The sequence below is a fragment of the Rhea americana genome, unplaced genomic scaffold, assembly GCF_003343005.1.
Source record: "Rhea americana isolate MKP2758 unplaced genomic scaffold, rheAme1 scaffold_434, whole genome shotgun sequence".
Lineage (NCBI taxonomy): Eukaryota > Metazoa > Chordata > Aves > Rheiformes > Rheidae > Rhea > Rhea americana.
The window spans coordinates 289,685-312,811 of NW_028186573.1; the positions used below are offsets into that span (position 1 = coordinate 289,685).

Here is a 23,127-nt window from a genome sequence, read left to right on the forward strand (position 1 = left end):
GGTATACAGAAGACAGTGAGCATAGATCTTCTTTACCCATGTAGTGTCGACATTCTAATTTGTAAAAGACAGGTTCACAAAATACTATGAATAGTTTCATAGAATGAAGAGCTTGGCACAGGCAGTGTTTCATGGAGGTGGAAGTGTGCCTGTCCCAGCTATATACTGGGAGATTCAGAGTCAGTTGGAGTATTAGGTTGAGCAGACTAATAAGAGGTGACCTTTGATTTAATAAATAATGGTAATACTGAATAATAACCGCATAAGATATTTTTGGCACATCACATCCATGAAGAGACTGGCTTGATTAGTTTGTATTATCAGTTGTGGTCCAAGATATGATTACTGAAGGTAGTCTTACCTGTGCAACAGTCATGATCAGTGATGGGACGTTACGAYGTCAGCCAAAGCTTGGAGATACACGTGCCTAGACCTTCCTTGTATAGTTGACCCTTTTTGCTCCCAAAACCAAAAGGCTTTCAAACTAAGATATAAACAAAAAGGCAGACAGGAAAGAGTGCATTAGAATAATCAGCCAGAATAGTTACCCAGTCACTTGGAAGTTTTCTGTATTGAAAAATTCAGTCAGCATATAGATTTAGAAGCTAATACTATAACTTTCGTSCTGTGTGGTTCCAGCTCTCACCTTTGGCTTGTTTAAGCAGGTAACTTGACAAACTCGGCCAAGTCCCCTCTGGTCCCCAAGGTTCATTCCATCCACTCTAAGGCTCAACCACTTGCTTCTTCCTGCCATGAGTATYGGGCTCTGAGGCTCCCCCGTGCTTGCCTTGCCTACGGTCTCCCATACTTTTTCCTCCCTTAGCATGCTTGGTAGATTCCCAAGGAAAGGGCAATTTGTGTGAYGTACCATCTGATTACAACTTCTTTGTAAAAAGCACAACCCAACTATAAGCAAATAAATAAATAAAAAAAAGAGGGTTGCCATTCTGCTGTGCACCTGGTTTTGYGTGTGTAAATGGATGTTAATTAGTGCTCAGCATTACTGCTAGAGGACTTAGTTTGCAAAAAATGGGCGGCAGCTTCTTACTGCGTTAGGTGCTGTATTTTTACCTTGGTTTGGGTTGCTATCTTGCTTAATATCTCCCTTTTCAACMTTTACAAAATGTAGTTCCACCAGCAATAGCCGATAATAAAGATGAACCAGAGGACCTCACTGCCCGTGCGGACACCTCCATAAATATTGAGTGTGCTGCTACTGGAACTCCACTCCCACAGATAAACTGGCTAAAGAATGGTCTTCCTCTTTCTATCTCCTCACAAGTCAGATTGCTCTCAGGTGGACAGGTTCTCAGGTTGGTTTTCAGTTATTTTAACCAGATGAGTTACCTGCTTTCATCTGCTATACCAGCAGAACTCTGCTAATATCGTTGCAAACAAGWATAAAATTTGATCCAAACTGTGCCATATTAAAGGCATCATAATATATTCCATTTACAGCTGAATTAAAATGATTTTTATTTTCTTTAGAATTGCCAGAGTGCAGGTATCTGATGTTGGTGTGTACACTTGTGTAGCATCTAACAAAGCTGGAGTAGACAACAAACATTACAATCTTCAAGTTTTTGGTAAGTTTCTCTGAAATGCTGTATTCGGGGAATAAAGTGATATTACTTGATTGATTTCTWATCCTAATCTTCTGTTTCCTTTCTCGCCAGCACGAAGTTGTAAACTTTCACAGTATATCTTACGTAGATAACCTTTAGGAAAATACTCACTTTTCTAAAGATTTTTCATATGGAAATTGTTTTAACCCCCAGAGTTTTACTTGACTTGGCACCCATAACATGCCGCAGATTTTTTTAGGCTGAATAACAATATATAATTTCYAGTTGAATTTCAACACATGTATTAAACATGAATGTAATGAGGTGGGGAAATGCAAAAGGATAGCTGCATTCCATTTGTTTTATAAGAAGTATTAATTTCTGGGTGTACTTCGTATTAACCAGATCTTTTGTTTCTCTGCAGTGCCGCCAAGTATGGATAACGCGGGAGGAACAGAGGATGTGACTATAGTAAGAGGCAATTCAGCTTCAATGCAGTGTTTTACTGATGGCATTCCCACCCCAACTATGTCATGGTTTAAAAATGGACATCCTTTAAGCCTTGGAGCTCACTTGGCTTCAAAAAACCAAGGAATGGTCCTTCATTTTGTCAAAGCAGAGACTGGTGATACAGGCAAATACACCTGTGTAGCCTCAAATGAAGCTGGCGATATTAGCAAGCACTTTTCTCTGAAAGTGCTGGGTAAGTGCTAATCCTTCAGTYGAACAAAATGCGAGCTGTACGTATCTACCCAAGACAGCAATTTTAAAATAGAAGTAAAAAGTATTTTTAAGCAAGATTTTATGTGATAAATGAATAAGGCCAATGAAGAAATGGAAGTTCACCTTAAGATGTGTGAATGTGTAATATGAAGTATAGTTTTTCTCAAGATTTTAGAAGTACATAAATATACTAATTAACAGTAAACTGATTTATGGAGTAACTTGGTTTAGACAGATAACTTTGGTTAGTAGGAATGCAGCTTGACAGCTTGATAATCAGCTATTGTAAACTGACATAGCTGAAGTAAATCTTCACTGGTCTATGTAATATCTTTAATCCAGAATTATGGAAACATTTTCTGAATACTAATTTAGACTCACAAGATACAGAAGTTACTAGACAGAGGCAGAGGAAAATTATATGAGATGCTCAGTGGATTCATGACAAAGCCAGAAATAATGTTAACGCAGACTAAGTCTACAAACTCGAAGCATAAGGCGTGTGTATTAGGTTTTAGAGGTTGGTTGAGTCCATGAAGAACTTGAGTGGTTTTCCTTCCATAGAGCCGCCTCGTATCAATGGTTCTGATCAACCGGAAGAGCTGTCTGTGGTTGTTAACAACCCCCTTGAACTTCTTTGCATCTCCACTGGCATTCCAGTCCCCAAAATCTCATGGATGAAGGACGGGCGCCCRCTTCTGCAGAATGATAATGTTCATGTCCTGAGAGAAGTGCTTCGAATAACCAGTGCTCAGGTGAACTGTTTGTTTCAAAATGTGCTCAGTTTGAAAACAACCCTAGAGGAGTTTGCAAAACTGCCTCCTGTGACATGTCCTAAAAGACGATTGAAGAATATATTTTTCAAGTCTTGCCTTGGAGTTTCTCCTGCAGGACAAACAGTGCTACCGTAGGTTAAGTAGTGACCAAGTAATTCTACCTCTTCTGTCCATTAGCTCAAGTACATTTCAGACTACTGTGATTATTTATTTATTTATTTATTTATTTATTTTTATTTTGCTGGGGCTTCTTGACGCATTGTCCTTAGCACTGATTGCTGTGCTTGTAAACCCTTTTGGTTTTATTTCTTTATTTATTCAGTACGAATATTGCTCATTTCCTGCATTTTTGACTCATGTTTCAGTCTCCTGCTTATCTTCCTTCATATTTTGTATTTCTTCCTCAGCTTTTTTTGTCTTTCCATTACCTCAGATTTTCCCCCCCCCCCTTTTTTTTTTTTCACGTCTCACATGTATAGGCCATAGATCTCAGAGAAAAACTGGGTGTATTTTGTTTTCATCTGTGTGCAAATTAGGGAGAAAAATTATTAAAAATAATGCAAAAAGTGTTAGATCAATTTAAGSTGTAAGAGAGTGCTAGAAAAAATAGCCTTTATAAAACTGCGCTAAGAAACTAAAGGTCTGTCACCTACAATCAGCCAGTGAAGTTGACCAAGCACAGGTGGGAGACGGTGCTTGGGATGAGCAGTCTGACTGTAAGCGCACACTCCTTGAATTTACAGTGAAGAGTTGTAAATRTAACAGAGATATTAAGGAGCATGCATGCAGAAAAAAACTTTCCTTCGTACCCATAACTGACCCTTGCGTAGGCTGGTACCCATAGTCAGTTCTACATTTGTTGATAACCAATTGCAAAAAGCAGCACAAAGAGAAGAGATTCTTCTTGCAGGCACGTTTTTCAAGGAGATTCTTTTTGGGTCCTGCACTTTCAAGCCACCTCTGTATGATCCTGCCCTGGTAAAACAGACAAATTTTCGGGATTTTCTTGTTTATTTTCAGGCATTCCTTGTTCATTGTCTTTGCTTTTAATTGCTGCCAAAGTTTGTGTTTCACTGTTTTTCTGGATTGTTCCCATATCCTGAAATTTCTCCTGAAGCTGCTTGGATGTTTCTAGGTGGAGGACACAGGAAGATACACGTGTTTGGCATCTAGCCCAGCAGGAGATGATGACAAGGAATATTTAGTGAGAGTRCATGGTAAGCTTAATTTAGGAAAAAATATTATTCCTTGATACTGTAAAAAAAAAAAATGAGATGTGTATCAGTTTTCTCATTTAACCAGTTACATATTATTAAATATGAAATAATTGTGCTTTGAGAAAGTGATAGTTAACTTCTGTGTGTGGGTAACTAATTTTAGTTACTTATAGTTACCCTTATCTTAAACCTTACCTTTGGTTACCCTTTTAATTGTCAGTTAAAAGGGAAAGTTTCAACTGGTGTAACTGCTTTCTGTTATAATTTCAAGTGTTACARTTCTGTTATAATTTCAAGTGTTACAATTTGAATAGCTATATTATAGATACAAGCATACTTCATCATTTTTCAGTTGGACCAAGTTTGTTGTTGTTACTGAAAAAGGATTGAGTATACTGATATCTATAATCKTAGTTATTCAGAAGAAAAAGATGGGAACTGTATCCAGAAATGAATACATGCAATGAAATGACAGAAAAGGAAGTATGGACAGGACTTCTGCAGTTCTACRATAAGCATCAAAATTCTTGAAAATTATAGTTCCCAGGTTTCTTGATGAAGAGATGAGGGAACTTCTGCTACCTCTACTCCAAATAGTTTCTGATGCGATTTAAAAAACAGATTCATCAGTTAAACAAAGATGACCTTTGTAGAYAACCTACTTAACATAGGTATTGAAAGATAAAACTACTTAATAGGCACTRTAGCTTTGCATGTTTTTTGCATCTYGTGAAATAAAATGGAATTTTTCRGAGTGATTTTGATGGTAGCTCATATGTGTGGTGTTTTTTTGTATTTCTTAATTTTTGCAACAGTTCCTCCTAACATTGCTGGTACCAGTGGTCCTCAGGACCTCACTGTGTTGCAGAACAGACAAGTTATACTGGAATGCAAGTCAGATGCTGTGCCACCTCCAACAGTCTCATGGCTTAAAGATGGAGAACTTCTAGAGGTATAGCAGCTATGTTACTTGTACTAGGCTGTTGCTGCCTTTGTTTTTTACRTATAGTGCTTGAGGTTTCTTTCTCTGCTCGCTTGCCCCTTCAGTGCAGTGAAGGTACGGTCCCTTGCTTTCAAGAGAAGCTGAGTAGCCCCAGTACAAACAGAGGTAGTCTGAAATGAGTACCTGAAGCTAGCAGGCATGTGAAGTGGCCRTCCTGCTGTTACTTGTTCTTTTTTCCTTTAGGGGGATCCCTTGCTCCTTCTGGATCCTCTGAACAATCCTAGAAGCCTTCGGTATACTCCTGAATGGCTTCCCAGGAAAGGTAGCTGAGAAAAGWCTGCACTTTGTTTCCTTTGGGTATATTAYGCATCCTCATATTTTAGTAGCATTTAGAAAGGAATTTAAATTCTTTACATTGAAAACAAATAAGCAGATTGCTAACTRCCACARTTTTGTATCAAATGTTATCTTTTCACTSAGAATCCCAGGTAGTRTCATGTAAGGCATCRAATCCTTGCCAGCTAAGAGGTAACCGACAARATGAGGATAGTCTCCACAGGAAGCTGCTTTTATTGCTCATCCTCTCCTTAGGATCACTCATATCTTTCAGTCAGTAACCAGSTGTTTTCCAATTGATCATTTTAAGTTCAGTTATTAATTGAATTTATCCAATCAATAGTTTTCCCCCATTTTGATCTGTATTTGTGAATAAAGAGGAAACAGATTCRGTTTAGGAATTGCCTCACCTGTTACTATAGTCGATCCAGTAGTCTTCATCCAAAATTTAACTGTGATTTGTTTATAGTGAGTGCAGATACTTGTTTTATACAAACCTCTCAGATATTTCTTTGGAAGATATTTCTGTAATCGGACTGTTTTGGTTCAGGTAATTTCCTAATTATTAGTCCTAATAATACTGACAAGCATCTTGTTAGCAAGGGTACAGARCGGTCATATCAGAAATGTGCTCTGTCTTGAGACTGGTTCCAGTTTTACTTCTCATTAGTGCTTATTAATAAGTAGAAAGGTATGCTAAAATAACAGCTGCTTATGAAATTTCCAGTGTTCTACTGTCTGAAGTCTTTTGCGAAAGGTCCTGCTTCTTTGCTTTACTTCTGACATCCTGTCCTTTAGACTCTGTCTTCTTTGTAACTTCAGAAGCATGAAGCGTTAGTGGAAAAAGCAAGAGTATTGAGAGAGATTGTCTTAATGAGACAAGGTGCTGCTAGGGCTGTTACCTTGGTTGAAGTAGAAAAGGTGGATAGAAACAACTAGGAGAAACACTCTTTCATTGAATGCTCTTCGTTCATAGTGAGAGACTCGAGTATCATTTCATTTCAATTTTTAGGTCTTGGAATTTCATTTCAATTTTTAGGTCTTGGATAATGATTCTTTATAAAAAACAAGTTTGAACAAGGCTTGGAAGCCTATTTTTGGGCTCAGTCTTTCTTGAAATGCTTGCATTTTAACTATACTTGAGATTTTTACTTTTTCTAAACACTCTTAACTAAAATAAAGCCTGAAAAGAAGAAACCACTTTTAGGAGTTATTTGCAAGAAAAGAAAGAAGCGATAGAAARCACAATGATGGTCACAGATATTTAGCTGAGCACTGGTGAATTAACTTTTGTTATATGAGTTCTCCTGTTGCTTCAGGAATTCATCTCAGCATGTGAGGTCTGAGACATGTTGTTGGGCAGTGTGGTAAATCTACTGCCTTTAGATTTATAACAAAGTAGGGAAGTTTTATATCTAGAGTTATCTCTCCTCTGACACTAAATTTGAGTTAGAAATTTCATCCAGACACAGGCCTCCTAATTTGTCATGTGAACTTTAAGCAGCAGACTTAGGTTTATTTTATCCCCTACCACTGTTCCCRTTCTTCAGCTTAGGTTATATAAATACATACTACAGATGTCAGGAAAACATTGGTGTCCTACTGAACATGTGATTGCTTTTTAAACCTCAAAGTAAGGTAGTGACTTACTAATATAAAGCAGTTGGAAAGGAGCGCTCTTCGGGCATGGAAAGAGATGCACCGTGGAATATGATTCTCCTTGCCTTCAAATAATTGAGGTGTCTGGGTGATGGTAGAGGATCGGAGGAAGTTAGAATTTCAGATTGAAATCTTATTTTAATTCAAAACATCCCTGCATTTAAATCATACAGTCAAGACTGTGATGTTTGAATAACTGTGTAGAGGAGCTTGTATTTGTTCTGTCTGTAGCGTGCCTGGATTTAGAAAAAAGTAAATCCATAATGTGCTGTTAGTTGCCCTATTCTATAAAAAACACTAAAACCCTTTGGCTRTGTAATCAAAAAAGCTTCTTACTCAGGCAGAAGCACCAGCAGAAATTTCAAGGTGGAACAAATAAGCAATAAATTTTCTAAAACTCCACTGAAATTTTCAGAGATAGGTAATTAAGTGTTGTTCATCCTTTTATYTTCACTGATGTGTAAACAAAGTTAAGCCAGCAGTGAATTCAGCCCCCTATTTCTCTCTGGTATTCTATTCTGAGTCTCGTTACTCTGCAACAAAAGAAGGCTCTGTCTTTGCCTGGGGAACGAGGGTGAAACTAAATCTGTCAAACTGTCTGTCTCCGCAGGGAACTCCCCGAGTTCGAATCCTATCCAGTGGGCGATACTTGCAAATCAATAATGCTGACCTCAGTGATACAGCAAGCTACACCTGTGTGGCAAGTAATATTGCAGGAAAGATGACCAGAGAGTTCATGCTCACAGTACACGGTAAAATCACGGATCCCTTCTTGAGTATGTTAATCTTGGTATGGTATTTTGACTGGTGTCAAAATGGCAAGAAAGAAGTATTTACTGGTCTCTTCGTAGCCAAGTGCGGGCCACTTAGGCTGTTTAAACTGTGGGACCAGGTGTACTTCCTCGTGTGTGCCACCATCTAGACAAATTCTTAAAGCATTTGACTGGCATCTTGAGAGATTTGGGTTCGTCTCTGGCTTGGCTGCYGGTTTTGCAAGTTACTTGAAAACTATGGCTTGGTCTCTGTACTGAGAGTAGGAACATAGGGCCTGAATATCACAGGCATTTTTGTACTTCCTAAATTTCATTTCAAACCTATTTATTTTCTSCTTTCTCTTCTGATGAGAAACTGTTCTATTATGACATTATGGTGACAATGAGAAATTTTCTTCCTATTTCTATGCTTTTCACAACCCAGGCATATGTACTAGCCTGCCCCTTCTCCCCCATGACTGTCCTTATGCTTAAAAAATTCTTCTTCCTTCTTAATTTAGTTGGAGAACAACAGTATTGACTGCAGTCCTTGTTTTGCTAAACTAAATACGCCAAACTTCTGCTGTTTTAGCTGTATGATAGTGTTTGCAGAGGATAGTAGATAGTCTTTACAGTAATCTTAAACAAAATTTGTTTTTCATTCCCTACTGCATCGTGGCAATTTTGCTGCACAAAAGGGTAAGAAACTTGTTTGTGTGATACCAGTATTGTTGCAGTTGTCCCCATACCTGTTCTTGTGCCTGTTTGTGTGACTAGTTTCAATCAGTGCAGCATAAAGTTTTTTTGATGCATCATCTGGGATTTTACCTTTACAGTTGCTCCTACAATCCGAAGCAGTCCTCAAACAACTGTTGTGCGTATAAATGCTTCTGCTGTTCTGGAGTGTATTGCAGAAGGAGTACCAACCCCAAGAGTTACGTGGAGGAAGGATGGAGCTATCTTTTCTGGAAACAACACCAGGTATTGTTTAATAGTCCGAATAAATAGTCTTCAGTATTTTTTTTAAATAAGGTATTAATTAAAGTTTGGTCAAACAACTCAGATTTGCAGATTAGTTTTGTTTTCACAGATTAGAACTAATGTTTGTACTGTAYTCTCAAATGGACCCAAATGTGGAACATACTGTGACAGAAACTAATTTGAAGAAATTATTCTGCAAAAGAGTAGCAGCGCCAGAGGCTTTTCCCTTTTATTATTAAGAAACCAATACAACTCCTTTGACAACCTAAATGTTATGATTTGTCCTCTGATATTGAGGATTTTCAACAGCRAAAGATTTCAAGAGTGAAGGAACTTTGCATTTTTTTGAAATGGATGGAGCTTTGAGACGGAACCGAGCAATTTCATGTAGATCCAAAGCCACTTGAGTGTTCACCCTGTGGAAAAAGGAAAAGAGTCACAATAAGTGTAATACAACCAAATGGGAAAACTGTGGCCAAATTAAGATGCCACATGTTTAGGTTATTCTGTGTATCCTGAGTCATCTGTTTCCTCCATGCTATCAGAGTTGTCTATGGTTCTCTTTATTGGGCAGGGGGCAAAAATCCATGGCTTTGTTTCAGATATTCAGTACTAGAGGATGGATCTCTGCACATCCACTCAGCGCATGTGACTGACACCGGAAGATACATGTGTATGGCAACCAACACAGCTGGCACTGAACGCAAACGAATTGATCTGCAGGTCATTGGTAAATATTTTGCATTTAGATAATTCTTCATGTTCAAATAAGTCTCAAGTATAATTCAGTTTTATARTTTTTCCCATTTGAGCAGTATAGTGAAAACTGATCTTATTAAATGAGGAGCCTGTACTACAGAAAGGAGTTCTGTCAAGTTGACAAAGCTCTCCAGACTGACTAGAGTCTTATCAAGACCACTCTTTATAGGGCAGGCAATCAGTTAAATTCAGTTTCATGCTTAAATTCTAGCTGATTCCAGTTGGTCACATTGGTCAAATTCAATTTTAATTAGCCCTCTTTTCGTTGCTYTTTAATTWAAAAAARAGAGAGAGAAATTTACAGTCTTAGGAATACAGTCCACAGGTTTGCRATAAAAAAATACATATTCCTTGTTATCTGTTGTGTGTGTGTGACAACTGGAAGTAGAACTGGCACGTTCTGTGCTACCTGTTTACTAAGCTTGTTAATGTCAAGTTACTCTTTATTTTATAAAAGTCAAGTGAACGTTTTCAAGCAATTAGCTGTGTGTTTATGGAGATGAGGTGTGGTGTGGATAGATATGAGGTGTTTGTGTGTGTGTGTTCATAGTCAATCTGAATAATTTGGCTTTGTTTGCCCTTTAGTTCCTCCAGCCRTTGCTCCTGGACATAGCAATATTACAGTTACAGTAAACATGCAGACCACTTTGCCTTGCGAAAGYACTGGAATTCCCAGACCAGMAATTAGCTGGRCAAAAAATGGGCATCYGCTTCATGTTGACCAGAACCAGAATACGTACAGGTGAGAGGTGTTTTCTTTTCATTGTGGGTTTCCARTTTTCAAGGATTAATTTTGGCATTTTAAAAATCCAGCCATATTTAGTCTAATCTTGTATGGCAACAAATTCAGTACTTTGATTACCTGAGAAGTGTTTTAATGGCTCTRCTTTCTTCTCTTTTCTTTGTTTAGACTTCTGTCTTCAGGTTCTTTAGTAATCATTTCTCCCACTGTGGATGACACTGCTGTTTATGAGTGCTCTGTATCAAATGACGCAGGAGAAGATCGAAGAGCGGTTGAGCTCACTGTTCAAGGTAGAGGGGATATTGCTATTACACACAYATACCCCAGAATTTCTTTGGGGTATTTCAGTGCTGAGATGAGATTTTTTTTTTTCATGGTTCTTTAATGATACCCATACCCTTAAGTCTCTACTTTTCCCAAGTCAGATATTAAGTTATTTCTAAGAATTTGTAAAATGAAAATTGTCAAATAACCCTAACTCTGATCTTTCTTTAGTGCCCCCATCCATAGCAGATGAAGCCACAGATCTCTTGGTAACAAAACTGTCTCCAGTAATAATTTCCTGCACGGCTTCAGGGGTTCCTGTACCCTCAGTTCATTGGACAAAAAATGGCATAAAGTTGCTTCCCAGAGGAGATGGCTTCAGAATTCTCTCTTCAGGTACTATGTGTGATTGGGGCTTAGCCACAGAAAATCGGTGAAAGGAGATCATTGTGCCTATCTAGAATTTAAAAACTAAATACAATCCCCCGAACAACCAGCTCTCTCATATTTTTAGGATAAGTATATCAACCTTTTAAGATGTACATAAGAGAGTTTTTCTTTGAAAACAGGACACTACTATATGTTATAGTGAACTCTCTCTCTGTGGTAGGTGCTGTTGAAATACCTGCTGCTCAGTTAGACCATGCGGGACGGTACACTTGTGTAGCCCGGAATGCAGCTGGTGCAGCGCACAGGCATATTACCCTTCATGTTCACGGTAAGATGAAAGCCGAACGGAAAACACAGCCTGTCGGTAAGCGTTGCCCTTTTAATATGTGCATAGAGTAACCGTGAGGCCAGACCAGACCGTCACAACTAGTAGCTTGCTCAAGTGCACTGATTATTCACCAACTCGGTCACTACTCTGCATATTGCAACTCTGATGTCTTGGATAGAGCCATCCAGTAAATGCTGTTCTATTTTTTTTCTTAAGCTTTTTCTTACTTTTTGTTAAGTTAGAATGCATCTGCAATGGCAAACTGCATGAAGTATGGACAGCCATATTCTGTGCCCATACTCTCATTGAGCATATTTGTTTAATGTGAGAGCAATCCTACGGAGCTCTTCGTAAGGACAGCAGATGCCAGCTCCTGCAAGTTCAGCCTTCTCAGACTCTCAGGTTATGCAATTTTAGTATCTTCTCTTATTTTCTAGCCATGAAAATTATTCTAAAGTGGTTGCATTTTGCTTTTGCTTTTGTTCCACAGAACCACCAGCTATTCAAACTCAGCCAGGGATACTGGATGTCATTGTGAACAATCCCATTCTATTACCATGTGAAGCAACGGGTACACCACGACCCATAATAACATGGCAAAAGGAGGGCATCAATGTAATCACAACAGGTATCCTCTTAAAGCCTGTAATTCCAGTCTACTTTGCTGTATCACAAAAAAAAAGTTCTCTTCTCTGAATATTAAATATAAGGAACCATGTGTGTATACCTACCTTCATTTATTTATGTTTATATTTATCAAGTTTTCTACTTTGCTGATGCTTGTTTTAGGCGACAGTTATATGGTTCTTCCCAGTGGCGGTTTGCAGATTGCAAGATCAACTGTTGAAGATGCTGGCACTTACATGTGTGTTGCTCAAAATCCAGCTGGCACAGCTCTGGGGAAGATTAAGCTGAAAGTTCAAGGTAAGTCATCACTTGAATGCTTGTTGAAGGRATGCTTTGTAAAAACTGACAAATAAAGAATTTAAGCGCACTTTCAGCTGGTCAAAAACCAGTTTTGTGCGACACAACTTGACCTAGTGCTTTCCCAGCTGACATCACACTGAACAGAGCCCAGGAAGTTTAGTTGCTTTAATAGTCTGTCTACTTTAGGAGTTAAGCATGCTTTTAGGATTATTGTCACTAAAAAGTGAACATATAATTCTCTTCTAAGTTTTCTTAATTCTTTTTCAGTTCCTCCTGTTATCAGGTCCCATCTGCAGGAGTATGTTGTTCCTGTTGATAATTCTGTCACTTTGCCGTGTGAGGCTGAAGGCTACCCTGGGCCAGAGATCAGCTGGCATAAAGATGGACAGCAAATAACAGAGTCCATCAGAAGAAGAATTCTTAGCACTGGTGCTCTGCAGATTGCATTCATACAGCCAGGTGACACTGGCCGTTACACGTGCGTAGCAGCAAACCTGGCAGGGACAAGCAGTTCTAGCATGGAGCTCGTCGTGCACAGTAAGTGGAACTGTAAAGAAACGATGTACATTGGGCCTTTATCAGGGCATGAAGTTACAGAGAGTTAGGAGCTAGGATTTAAGGGAGAAGTTCAGGAAAATTCTGCTGCTTAGGGAGTGCTACTAATAAAGGGATTTAGGAGCATGTGGTTCATAATGCCAACCAATTGCTTGGGTTTACAAATCTTTTTAATTCGGTTTCCACATCATTATGTGTCTTGCGCACCTTTCTCTAGCACACTTAATGCTGGTCACTGCTGGATACAAGAAACAATACAGAAGATTCAAGCAATGTCTTTTTTATTTCAGCATAGTACATTTTTACGTTAGTGCTTGGCTGATAGATGAGGTGATATTTATTCCATTTTTAACCTTTTCACAGTTCCACCCAGGATCCGCAGTACAGAGGCGCAGTACACTGTCACAGAGGATTCCCAGGCTGTTCTGTCTTGTGTGGCTGATGGGATTCCAACGCCAACAATAAACTGGAAGAAGGACAATATGCTGTTAACAGATACAGCAGGCAAATACAGGTCTGTGCCAGATGGAGACCTCATTTTGGACAATGTTGCTGTAAGTTGCCTGTATTTAAACTATGACTAAACAGGTTTGGAAGTAATAAGAAAAAAACCTTATTCCTCTGTGTTTTCATCAATTGCTGGATTAGTCTTTTTATTTTATTTTGTTTTATATACATGTTTATATACATATCATTTTCCACTGAGGACTAAAATATCTGATAAAAATTGTTATTTTCTCCAGAAGGGCAAAAAAAAATTGTAGGTCATCTTTCAAATTGAGAGAAATCAAGAGGTCAGATAAACATTTCTATCAAGTGCTGGTTTCAAACCTTTTGAGATTCTCCTGTCATTACAGGTGGTGATGTTATGTAAGAGCGTTTTGCTGTTGAAACTTCCTCCAATTTTTTTCTTTCAGCCTGAAGATTCTGGCCACTATACTTGTATTGCTAACAACGCTGCTGGAGAAGACACRCACACTGTCACCCTGATGGTTCATGTACTCCCGGCTTTTACTGAACTGCCTGGAGATATAGCTTTGACTAAAGGAGAACAACTCAGATTAACTTGCAAAGCAACTGGGATACCCGTACCCAAAATAACATGGACTTTTAACAATAACATCGTTCCAGGTGGGTAACACTGGATCTTATTGGTCATTCTGCTCTAGACTGTTTTCCCCACAMAACGCGGCCTTTAGTTTGAGGGTAAGGGAGAAATAATCTGAGAGATGATGAACTTGCTAGGCAGTGATTGTGTCAGGAAAAGGTGTATTTTCAGCATTATGCAATCACGAAATTAAATTATTAGAGATACTATAACTAGAGACACTGTAACTGTAAAGAAGATAGTTAAGAAACTATCCTTTTTGTAAGCAGCAGAGTAACACATTAAAAGCCTTCAATATCTGATGATACTTACTGAGCATCCAGCAACCAAACTCAAGTATGAATGAAACCTGAGCAGCATCTCAGAAATGAAATGCGTAATGCCACTGAGCCATGTTACAGAACAGCGCTGTAATTTAAACAATCTTATGAAATGTCAGTCATTGAGAAGTAYACATTTAAAACCCTTGAAGCAGTCCTGTAACGTTTTTTTCTCCCTTTAGCACAATATGACGATATAAATGGACGCAGTGAACTTGTTATCGAAAGAGTGTCTAAAGATGATTCTGGTACCTATGTATGCATGGCAGAAAACACAGTTGGCTCAATCAAAGCTATTGGATTTGTGTATGTCAAAGGTATGTATAAATAACAGCAGCTGTGAGAACAATCAGTGAGTTTCCTTGAAGCCCTCTGTTTTTGTTGTATTTGATACCATGTCTATAGCTAAATGGAGGAGAAAAAAAAAAAGAAAAGAAAAGAAACAGGCTGAATTTCATACTTCAGAAAGTCTTAAAATCAGAGGTGATTGATCCCTACCAGCAGTTTCATTACAGGCCTTTTGCTTTGGCTCTGCGCTTTGCTTCCATCCCTTGTGTTTTTCAGAGCCTCCAGTCTTCAAAGGGGATTACCATTCTAGCCGAATTGAGCCCCTGGGTGGCAATGCTATGTTGAACTGTGAAGTCAGAGGAGATCCACCTCCAACCATCCAGTGGAGCAGAAAAGGAACTGGTGTTCAGATCAGCAGCAGGATCCGGCAGCTTAACAATGGTTCGCTTGCTATCTACGGCACTGTAGTGAGTCACTTATATGGTACAAAGAATTTGTGCACTGCACTTAATTAATAAATTCCACGTCATGGTTTCAAAAGAGTAAGGCTGAATATTTAATCCACTCTTGCTTTTTAACAAATGCTGTTTTAAGTCAGACTACAATGCTCTGCTCAAATTATTGTGACAAGAAACAGAGAGGACTGTGATTCCTTTTAGTTATCAGAAAGACTGAATTTACATACTCATCTTGGTGTGTGAAATCCTGGTCATGGCCAACAAAATGAGAATTTTGTCTTTGACCTTAAAAGAGCCTATGTTCTACCCAGTCAGGTTGGTTAAAAAGCAAATGGATTCTCCAAGTAGAAACCTTCTGGCATCCAGATTCTTAATATGAGTGATAGGACCTTACCCCCTTCCTTCTTCCTACCCCGAAATCTCAGCCCTATGTTGTGAAATGAGATTAAAAACAGTAGCTTGCTCAAGTCTATTTAAATAGATTTTTTTGATCCTCAGAATTAAGTTGAGAGAAATAAAAAATGGAATAACAGCAGCAGAAGTAATTCACAATATCAGCTTAATATTAATAGAAGCAAAAAGTTGAGATACTTCAGAATCTACCAATGTGCCTCTTAAGATCCAGAGCATGACATGTTGTAGTACGGAAAATTCACTTATATGAGAYGTACTGAAAAGCACGACCCTCTTGACATATGTATTGACAAATTCCATGCTACTTGCTTGTTTTTCCTTAGAATGAAGATGCTGGTGACTACAAGTGCGTGGCTACCAATGATGCTGGCGTGGTGGAGCGCAGTGTGACGCTAACACTTCAGAGTAAGGCTCAAAATGCTAAGTTTAGTGCCACTAGATTGGAGCGATAATCTACATTTGGATATGTGTGTGCAGCTCCCATTGAAGTTTTGGGGGAAGACAGTCAGTGGAGGTTGGGCACCACACTGCACGTTAGGTAAGATTCATCTCATCTGACTTTGTCGTTAATAGTTAAGGGTCTAGTGTCAGCTAGCGATTAAGTCAAAGAAGAGAAGCAGGTAGAGGTGATTCAGCCCATTCGTCTTAGAAGTTGGCTTAGAATGGGGTGAATCACCTTCTGAAAGGGCTTGTTGCTCTCAGTTGACTAGAGAGCAAGTCTGTGCAACCGGATTAAACTAGACTCTTAACTTTTAAATTAATAAAGTTAGGTGAGATGGATCTCAGTCTTCACTGACAATATTGCGTTTTTTTCAATAATAATAATATTTTAGAATCTCTATTTCACTGGTGGTGGAATTTCTATACATCCTTTTCTGTTGTAGCCTCAAGCAGTATGAAATTTGTTACTTTTGTCTCAGTTGGCCCAGAAGATGATAATAGCATCTTCATACAGGTTTTATGAAAAGCAACACATTTCAGCACCATGGGAAGACTCTGTGCTCAAACAGTCAGGCCTCAATCCTACCTTTGGTCCTCAGGTTTCTTTCACATTAAAAATAGCCCATCACTGTCATTTCAGCTTGCACATATCCTGCCTTGTGAGAGTGGAGTATTTGGTCTCGGAAAATCTTGAACCCGTATTCCACTGACCAACAATGATATTTTACTCCAAATTAATGACTAAGATTTTTTGCCTTCCTTCAGACCAGACCTTTATTTAATATTCATTACAGTGAAAATAGTTACCAATCTACTGCTGTAGCAAGTTCTTGACAAGTCTGGTGGGCCTGAAACACCCCCMTTCCTTTTTTTTTCTTCCCAGGTCCTCCAGTCATTACTATTGAACCTGTAGAGACTGTTATTGAAGCTGGTGCCACAGCAATGCTGAACTGCCAGGCAAATGGAGAACCTCCTCCGACCATCGAATGGTCCCGCCAAGGTCATCCAGTCGTGAACAGTGAGAGARTGACTGCCCTGTCTAATGGCTCCTTGCGTATTGTTGCGGCACGGAAGGAAGATACGTCTGAGTATGAGTGCGTAGCGAGGAACCTAATGGGATCTGTTCTTGTTAGAGCACCGCTGACTGTCCAGGGTAAGTGCACAGTATGTAGGATAGTGACTGTCAAGCTGGTAGGTTCCAGCATTAATTCAGAACAAATATGAGCAAGATTTTGTCCTTCCATACGCACATTGTTAACGTATGTTAATGTAGTCTGAGATGTCACTGGGGTTCTGCTTCATGTAGTTGTGTTCCTTCTGTAACACTGTTATGCTCATCAAGCTGTATGAGACAGAAGAATGTGAAGGAATGAGAGAGAAAAAGAATAATGAGAATCCTCAGAATATAGATCATAACTTTAATTGTACCTCCAATCTAAAGAAAAGCATTTAGGAGCACAGGCAGTAACTATTTCAGAGAAGCTGAAGTAGTCTGTGAACTGTAGTAATGTATTTCTGTAGTAATAAAGAATTGAAGTGAGYTGGATTTCCAGGTATGGCTTATGAAGTGTAGTTTTCACTTTGGTGTATCAGTCTGAGCGTGTTGAAACYGTAAGTACATGCTACAATGAAAGCATCGCTTTCTTCCCGTTGCAGTGCATGGTGGATTCTCCGACTGGTTTGACTGGCGACCTTGCAGTGTGACCTGTGGTCAGGGTGTCCAGGAGCGGATCCGTCAGTGTAACAACCCTCTCCCGGCAAATGGAGGGAGGCGTTGTGAGGGGCCTGATACAGATGTACGCAGCTGCCACAACAAGCCTTGTCCAGGTGCTTCTTTAATGAGTTAATGTTGTTCGTTTGCCTTAAGTTAAGTGCCCTAGTAATGGACTTGTGACCACAGATCTGCATGACAGATCGATTAATGGTGTGGAATTTATCTTGACTTTTGAGGAAGGAGCAAACTTTGGTAAATATTTTTAAAACGTTATTTTAATTAAAACTGTGGGCTTTTGTATTACTTAGTGGATGGCAGCTGGTCGGAGTGGGGTCTTTGGGAAGAGTGTTCTAAGAGCTGTGGACAAGGTAACAGGACCAGAACCAGGACCTGCAGTAACCCATCAGCTCAGCACGGAGGGAAACCATGCGACGGCAGTGCGGTGGACTCAGTCATGTGTAATATTAGGCCTTGCCCAGGTAACAGAAGACTAGTTTAGAATCAGCTGCATAAACTGCTTTTTATACAGATTTCTTCTTTTTCCTCTAAGCCTATATACTCTCAGCTTTTTTCAAATTACTAGATTATAAGACTTTAACGTTTCCTTTTTTTTCGGTATTAAAATTGCCTATAATTTATTGAGTGGCTTAAGCTCCTGGAAACAGGAGTCACAATAGTAAATCCTTCTTTTTCCCCAGTGAAAATGTTAATTCTGTATTTCACTGTTTCTCAAAGCATTTATTACCATGTGCTCACAGAGTAAAACTCACTTCTCTATTCTTCAAAGCCAATTAAAATGAAAAAATTAAAAACAAGTAGTGCAAAACATGATAATTAATAGCTTAAGACATTATCAGTATTTTTTTCCTCTCTGTCCTTTAAACTTGCAGTAATGAATTTCTCCTCACYAGCTGTATGTTAAGATTTTCTTCCTGCCTTGGTACTGCTTTCTGTGTTTGGCAGGATATATTTTATACACAGCCCTTCACCAGTGGCACGTTTCCTTCTATACAGTTTGTACTTYGCCCATTTTCCGTTTCTCCTTGGCTTTGTTTGAGGTTGCCGTAGGCTGTGGAGCTGCTGTAATTACAAGTTAAAGCAGCTGTATAGTTCCGACAGTTTTATAGCTCTGCTGCCTTTGCAGTCGATGGGGAGTGGAGTTCCTGGCTGCCGTGGGGTCCTTGCAGCGAGACGTGTGGGAAGGGTTCTCAAACCCGACTGAGGCTCTGCAATAACCCTCCCCCGTCAAACGGCGGATCCCGTTGCGAGGGGTCTGATACACAGGTGCAGGTTTGCGACAAGAGGCGCTGCCCAGGTAAGAGGCAGAGAGAACGGCGGCAAACTTGCCTTTTGCTTTCCAAAGTCTGCTTATGTTCTGTCTAAAGCTGTAARTTGTAAATCTGTAATCCCTGAGAAAATTCCAGCCAAACCTTTTGGTTGCTCTGGTATACTATTTTTAACATCTGTCTATACGTAACCAGTGGGATTTCTTCTGCTACCCTTGTGTCCCTTCCTTTCGCCTGCCACTGTGCAAAAGCAGCGTTGTAAATCCATGACAGTTAAATTACAGATATCTTAAGCATTTCTTCTTTAGTTTTCCTACTTTTTGTTACTTGTTTATCCTTTCCTTCCACGTTTCAGTGAGTACATCGTTATGGAACAGGAAAGGTCGTGTTTCTGAAATAAGACCTCTGTATTTGCCTTGGTGCAGGGGCAACTTAAGGGAAATTTCATGGAGTGGAAAATGCAGCAGTTCAGACTAGATCCTTCTGGCTTCATTCAAACCGTGTAGGTTTTAACTTGACGGACCCTAAGCCGGGTCCTCGCTGCATCTGCCAACCGGTAGAAACTGAAATTGTAGAAGCAGAGCAGCTGCGGGCTTGATGGCCCGTGTATCTGGCTAGAGGTCCTGCAGGCTGAGGGAGGGTGCTGCTCCCAACCTGACTGCTGCTCATCAGCCTTTCCTCGGCTCCTGGTGCAAGTGCTCAYGCGTAACGGTTCCTGTCACCGTGACTTGGGAGAGCACAAGCAGCTGAGCCAGTGAATCAAAGGGAGCAGTAAACACGCTCGGGAAGGAAGGGGGAAGAAGGTGGTGGTAATGGTTAGCTCTTCTGACAGTAGAGCTGCCACCGAAGGAGGATGCGTGGGTAAGGACTGGGGTTTTTCAGATGACACTGGTACTGGGTATCTCCCCAGTGGGGTAATTTTGGGGGCTTGTTTGTATATGGTTTCACTTGCTTATAAATAAATAAAAATCTGAGAGTGAGTGAACACAAGAGCTCAGTGATCCCTGGCCATGATTCTGGTTAGGCTCACAGGTTATTTAAACGACAGGCCATGCTGTTCTCCAGCTTCCACTCCCTGTGTATTTGAGACGTCCRAAAAATAAGGAGGCAAAAACATCCCACAGTAGGTTTTGGCCTGATGTAGCACTGATTCATGCCTTTCTAACCAGTGGACGGGAAGTGGGCCACATGGACCAGCTGGAGCACCTGCACCGTGTCCTGCGGAGGAGGCAGCAGGCAGAGAACGCGCCACTGCTCAGACCCAGCTCCACAGTTTGGGGGCCACAAATGCGAAGGAAATGACATACAAATTGATTTTTGCAACAGTGATCCTTGTCCTAGTAAGTGCGTTGGGTGCGAGTGGTACTAATACCTGAYAAGGGTGAAAGCATCTCTTCATCAGTCAGCACGACTGCGATGTTCTTAGCATCAACCGCTGGACGGACAAACCAGTAGCAGCTGGTGCATAAGCTGCTGCCGGACTGGCGGAGGCCGTGCACCTCTGTAAGGTCACAGCTGACCTGTCTGATCTCTTTGTGTCTCACCGTRTAATCTAGCGAGTCATTTGGTTTATAACACAAGCCTTCTTTCTGCTTTCCTCTATTAGTCGGTTAACGAACTACAACGTTCTGGAGCTGGTTAGTGTACTCCAAGAAGCAGCGCGTGCTGGACACRATAGCTTTCTTGGATGTTTCTCTCTGATTTTTGCTTTTCTGTCTGATTTGCTATGAGATTACTTCAGAAAAAACAATTACAATGAAAAGTTACTGTCCAACGGGAATATTTTCCTAGCTTGACTATCTGTTTGGAGCCTCTGTCACTAAGAGGAAGACACATAAAACCTGACTTGTTTTTGCAGTCCATGGCARCTGGGGCCCGTGGAGTAGTTGGGGAACTTGTAGCCGGACGTGCAGCGGCGGTCAGACGAGGCGGCACCGGAGCTGTGACAGCCCGCGCCCCGCGAGCGGTGGCAGGGCGTGCGCGGGGGCTGACTCGCAGGCGCGGAGGTGCAGCCCGGAAGCGTGCCCTGGTGAGTGCTCAGCCTAGCRCAAGAGTTACGTGCGGGGTGCGCTGGAGCGCTTCGGGGTGTGCGTTAGGGACGTGAGCTTGTCGTATTACGGAAGAGAAATATGAAACTGCTGTGATTATTTCCAATTTCAGACAGCCTGAAAATCCACTCTTTTAGTGACTGTCAAACCCACTGCTGCGCGCGTGCAGACCCACCACGCGGCAGCTGACGGCGAAGAGCTGCCTCCATTCAGCATCTCCCGTCATCCTTTTTATGGTGTCACTAAACAGAGACCGGCTCTTGTTCCGAGAAAAACAAACCCCTCTCAAACGCACGGCCGTGCGTACGCGACCGCGTGGGGGGCCCCCTCCCCAGCGCGCGGCTCAGCGGGAAGGGCTGCCGGCCCTCCCCACGCTGCAGCCACCGCTTCTGCGTGGTGGGTCTGCACGCGCGCAGCAGCGGGTTTGACATGGGCCCAACGCTCTCACGGGCAGGCACCCGCCGGCAGCGCCGTGGCACCGCGCTGTCCCCCGGCCCCGCGGAGGCTGGCGCTCACCCGCTCCCGGGCAGCCGTGGAGGAGCACCTCTGCAGCGTGGCGCAGGGGAGAGTTCAGCCCGGCTGTCGCTAACCCCCCGCCATCACATTGGAAACGAAGGAATGATGCTGAAGAAATCAAAAATTTCAGGCTGCTTTCTTCACTTTTTCTTTCTTCAGTGGATGGAAACTGGGGGCAGTGGCAAACATGGAGCCAATGCTCTGCCTCCTGTGGAGGAGGAGAGCAGACCCGGGTCCGCCTGTGCAGCAATCCAGCACCATCGCATCGTGGACGTGCTTGTCCTGGCGACTCTTCCCAGATATCCAGGTGTAATACCCAAGTGTGTCCTGGTAAGTGAATTTGTAGCCCGCACGCAACGAGGATGAGAACGTGGTGAAAGCCTGCTGCGCTGCTCATCTGACTGGTGCTCCCCAGGGGCGTGCTTCTGCRGGGCATGGTGTGGTTCCTGGGTTTTTAGGCATGTAACTCAAAACATGYGAGATCCTGGTTTTTTGCAGGTTGTGTAATTCTTGTAGTTAGTGGGATACATGCAGAAGTACCCACAGAACTCTGTTTTCTTAAGATGCTGGGCACTGTTTCTGAATTTTCTCTCCCCCCAAATCTGCGAGGRCGGTGCTTTTTACATAGGAGCATTTTTTTCCGCCTCCTCCCTCCTTCCCTGCACAGGTGGGCCCCCACGTGCCAAAGGAAGCGTCATTGGAAATATTAACGATATTGAATTTGGAGTTGCTTTCCTGAATGCCACAGTAACAGACAGCCCTGACTCCGGAGCTAGAATAATACAAGCAGAGATTAGAAACGTCCCTCGGAGCCTTGGTAGGTTACTTTTCTTTCCTTGAGCCAGGCTGACTTTTGGGCAGGGTCAGTTTTCACCACTTCGTTGCACTGAGTGTCACTGAAGAAACGTGGGTCACACACTTAGAGGGGAGAAGAAAAAAAAGTCAAATGTTGTGTCGCATTTCTTTCAGGTGCAGCGATGCAAAAGCTTGTTTCCATTCTGAGCCCAGTTTATTGGGCAACTGCAAAAGAAATTGGAGAAGCAGTGAATGGATTTACTCTCACGGACGCTGTCTTCAAAAGAGAAACTCAAGTGGAGTTTGCAACTGGTTAGTTTCCTGTGATACCCCGTCTCTCTTAGTGTCTGATAAGCTTGATACAGTGCATTTATTAAAAAACACCACGTAACCATTGCTGAATTTTGAGTCTTGAGCTTATGCCAGTATTTCTCAGAATAATTATGGTTTTCTGAAGCTTAAAATACACCTTTCAGAGCTTAGCTTTAATTAGAAATATGTAATGTTTATATTATAGGCATGGCATGCCCTATAAAAATATTAGCATAAAATAACTGGTTAACAAATCCAATTCAGATGTTGGATGGTCAACACAAGCCTCTAGTCAGGATGTTTTATAAATCAATGTGCTCTTAAAATTCATAGGAGAGATTCTGCGAATGACTCATGTTGCCCGAGGCTTGGATTCAGATGGAGCCTTGCTGCTGGACGTTGTCGTGAGTGGCCATGTGCTGCAGCTCCAGTCGTTAGCTGATATTAACACGAAGGTAAAGCTGCTTCTGGAGCCGCCGCTGCTCTTGCCTTATTGCAGACTTCGGATCT

The 23,127-nt window shown here is 41.2% G+C and overlaps 1 protein-coding gene across 2 annotated transcripts in view; it reads left to right on the forward strand.

The window, feature by feature from the left end:
* HMCN1 (hemicentin 1) overlaps positions 1–23,127 on the forward strand; it is a 184,698-nt gene that overhangs the window by 144,514 nt on the left and 17,057 nt on the right. For both annotated transcript variants that reach the window (XM_085315669.1, XM_085315668.1), the window contains 31 exons: positions 1,130–1,313; positions 1,489–1,586; positions 1,990–2,268; positions 2,853–3,043; positions 4,200–4,281; positions 5,097–5,233; positions 7,830–7,971; positions 8,808–8,952; positions 9,555–9,682; positions 10,297–10,453; positions 10,622–10,743; positions 10,949–11,113; positions 11,328–11,435; positions 11,926–12,063; positions 12,225–12,359; positions 12,630–12,899; positions 13,281–13,471; positions 13,835–14,048; positions 14,528–14,662; positions 14,910–15,100; positions 15,829–15,910; positions 16,830–17,099; positions 17,603–17,773; positions 17,969–18,139; positions 18,805–18,975; positions 20,116–20,286; positions 20,805–20,975; positions 21,670–21,840; positions 22,178–22,327; positions 22,480–22,617; positions 22,951–23,072. In XM_085315669.1, the coding sequence (XP_085171795.1) occupies positions 1,130–1,313; positions 1,489–1,586; positions 1,990–2,268; positions 2,853–3,043; positions 4,200–4,281; positions 5,097–5,233; positions 7,830–7,971; positions 8,808–8,952; positions 9,555–9,682; positions 10,297–10,453; positions 10,622–10,743; positions 10,949–11,113; positions 11,328–11,435; positions 11,926–12,063; positions 12,225–12,359; positions 12,630–12,899; positions 13,281–13,471; positions 13,835–14,048; positions 14,528–14,662; positions 14,910–15,100; positions 15,829–15,910; positions 16,830–17,099; positions 17,603–17,773; positions 17,969–18,139; positions 18,805–18,975; positions 20,116–20,286; positions 20,805–20,975; positions 21,670–21,840; positions 22,178–22,327; positions 22,480–22,617; positions 22,951–23,072 (5,000 nt within the window). The remainder of the gene's footprint in view (positions 1–1,129; positions 1,314–1,488; positions 1,587–1,989; positions 2,269–2,852; positions 3,044–4,199; positions 4,282–5,096; positions 5,234–7,829; positions 7,972–8,807; positions 8,953–9,554; positions 9,683–10,296; positions 10,454–10,621; positions 10,744–10,948; positions 11,114–11,327; positions 11,436–11,925; positions 12,064–12,224; positions 12,360–12,629; positions 12,900–13,280; positions 13,472–13,834; positions 14,049–14,527; positions 14,663–14,909; positions 15,101–15,828; positions 15,911–16,829; positions 17,100–17,602; positions 17,774–17,968; positions 18,140–18,804; positions 18,976–20,115; positions 20,287–20,804; positions 20,976–21,669; positions 21,841–22,177; positions 22,328–22,479; positions 22,618–22,950; positions 23,073–23,127) is intronic.